At 43.1% G+C, this 2,715-nt stretch overlaps 1 protein-coding gene across 1 annotated transcript in view; it reads left to right on the forward strand.

Moving 5' to 3' along the window:
• Positions 1-492, forward strand: part of Pmar_PMAR022572 (Cg6 protein, putative) — a gene marked incomplete at both ends in the record, with an annotated part of 1,871 nt that extends 1,379 nt beyond the window's left edge. The window contains one exon of the mRNA XM_002784883.1: positions 468-492. Coding sequence (XP_002784929.1) covers positions 468-492 — 25 coding nt within the window. The remainder of the gene's footprint in view (positions 1-467) is intronic.
• Between the last annotated feature and the right edge of the window lie 2,223 nt (positions 493-2,715).

The raw sequence follows: 2,715 nt of genomic DNA on the forward strand, positions 1-2,715 counted from the left end.
AACTACAATTCTGGATAGGTGAGCATAACGGGTACCATATGTGGATGCAGAATCAGTCACAGAAAGAGTGTGAGGGAACTGTGGAAAAAATTGGATTTGTGAAAAACTATGGAGTTTCACCCGTGAGATGAATAGCACTAGTGAAAAAACACATATATATTATTGTATTTTAAAAAATTAAAGATATATAAAACACATATATACATATATTAAACACTATATATTGGGGTTTCACCCTAGTGATGTGAAAAACACTAGTGAAAAACACATTTCACATTTCACTTCGCGTAAAACGGGTGAAACTCCATTATTATATACTATCGCGCTATTGTTATTATTAATACACTATATTGGAGTTTCACCCGTTTTACGTGAAGTGGTGGAAAACTCGGTGGAAAACGCGATATTCACGGTGATATGCAGTAGTCGTGAAATATGTTTTTCACTAGTGTTTTTCATATCACTAGGGTCAAGAAACTCCATTGTACTTGAAAAATCAATTCACTGTGTGCACTAGCGGTGATTATCTCGTTCCTGCTCTCATCGCGAATCGAAATTTCAAGATGCTGGGTGAAGGAAGCCTTGAGCTAAGGTTATGATGAAGAGAGTCTTCATCGATTGAGTATCATCAGGGTGCAGCCTTGTAAGGAATTCTAAGCCTGGTACTATGTACAGTAAAGCTGTGAGGGTTTAGGGCGTGCGCTTTCTCTAGTAGTACGCAGCCACCCCACAGAAAATGATTACTTGGAGGTAGCTATAGTTCATTTGTCACTAACTGTAGCCATCTTGGCTCAAGTTTCCATACTTCTCCTCTGCCTCGCGTTTGCCGCCGTCGTCCTCATCGCAACCTCACTAATGTTATGTCAATGGGCTTATTAGTAGCAGAATGAACTAACTGGATGTAGTTATTTCGAGAAGATAGGTCCATGCCATTTTCACCAAGAATGAAAATACATTCCAGTGCAACAAGCTGGATATTCCCTATGTAACCGACGATACCTCAGTGCACAATACGGATATCAGAACCGTTCATACAGCGTTGGGGAGAGCTCGATGAGGGCTTGGATATCTTTGTTGTTCACTGTGTTGTGATTCATCTCTTAACAAAATCATGATGCAGCCAGTAACAGGGATAAGGAATAAATACTGATCTGGTGCAATATCGCAATACATTATAATGATGCCATTTGGCGAGGAGGGGCAAATGCATAGCCTAGCTCGGAAAATTACACAAATTACGGTAAGCTTGTCACTACACTTGCCGCGAAATTACGAGGGGTGGGCTCTTTTTTTGTACCACTCTGCAGTTTACGAACTCAACAGCTTATTCCTCTAACAACAACGTTGTAAAATAACAAGGGTGAACTGTTTGCCGCAAACAGAAGTAAACAACCGTTGACAGAATTTAGGTTAAAACTGATGATGATGGTGACACTACTCAATAACAGAATTGAGTTCAGATGATAATAGTGATAGTAATGATGACCTGAACTGCTTGATAACGAGAGGCCACCTCAAAGGCTTACTAGCTCGGCCCGTAAGCGAACCCAACAGTTTATCCCTCTCACAACAGCGTTTTACAATAACAAGGGCAAACAGTAGTAAACAGCGAATAACAGAATTTGGGTTGGAATGCTCATAATGCATGAGTGGACGTTAACTCTGACTCGACGACACGACCCGTTTACGCTGGTTGTGATCGGGCCTGAGAGAATACCACATGAATGGCAAAGTAGATATGATGCTCACCGTGGAAATCGATGCACTCGTGATGAGGAAGCCTTGGTCGGACTACCAGTGTGCGGACCTCGAGGGAAATACTAGGATGAGAAGAGCTATGCTTCGCGTACTGGATGCGACATCTATGGTTGGTGTGAAGCCGATCCAACTGTCGGGCGAATCGATACAACTTCGTAGTGGCGGTGTCCTGATCGATGAATACGATCGAGAACTGCGGTAGTTGATGATGATAAGGGGAGTCTTGTTGCTTTTTGTACACTTCTACCGGAATGGCGCCGACAGAGAGTTTCTGACATTCTATTCGAAACCAAACATATATTTTACTATTAGAATATCACTAGTGATGTGAAAAACGTAGTTCACGACTACTGCATATCACCGCGAATATCGAGTTTTGCACCGAGTGGGTGAAAAAGGGTGAATGACAATATGAAAATTCTGAAAGGAATTTTTTTTCGAGCAATTTTTACTCCAAGTAGCGAGAAAACTCCTGAGCTTCGGGGTGTAGAGCGAACAATATTCCTACTCCAACACTGCTCGCATCTGTCTCATTTCCTACCTCAATATTCCTGACCCCGCCATTGGCATCTCGTGAACGAAGGCCATTCCTCCGACGACTTTCCGCGCGCACATCAAAATTCTTCTTTTATCACTTCGAGGAATTATATCGGTATGGAATCTAGTCGCACTAGAAACTAGCCTTTCGCCGAGAACTGATGTGAAGCCCGCGATATCATGTGGAGGGGGCTCTATACGATCGGTCAAGGCTTGTGCACGCCTCAGCTCCAGGAGTCTATGCATCGCAAGTTCACTCTCGTGGAGGGGTGAACCAGTGTTGCTCTCTCTATCCGGCAACTCTTCCTCATCGTCAGACTCGCATTCAGAATTTGCCAAATCGAGAACAGGAGCAGGGCGGCTAGTTTCAAGATCGCTCAGATCACCATGTGTAGGGCGTAAATGCTCATCAGAAATGGC

The sequence above is a fragment of the Perkinsus marinus genome (assembly GCF_000006405.1).
Source record: "Perkinsus marinus ATCC 50983 genomic scaffold scf_1104296934368, whole genome shotgun sequence".
Classification (NCBI taxonomy): Eukaryota; Perkinsozoa; order Perkinsida; family Perkinsidae; genus Perkinsus; species Perkinsus marinus.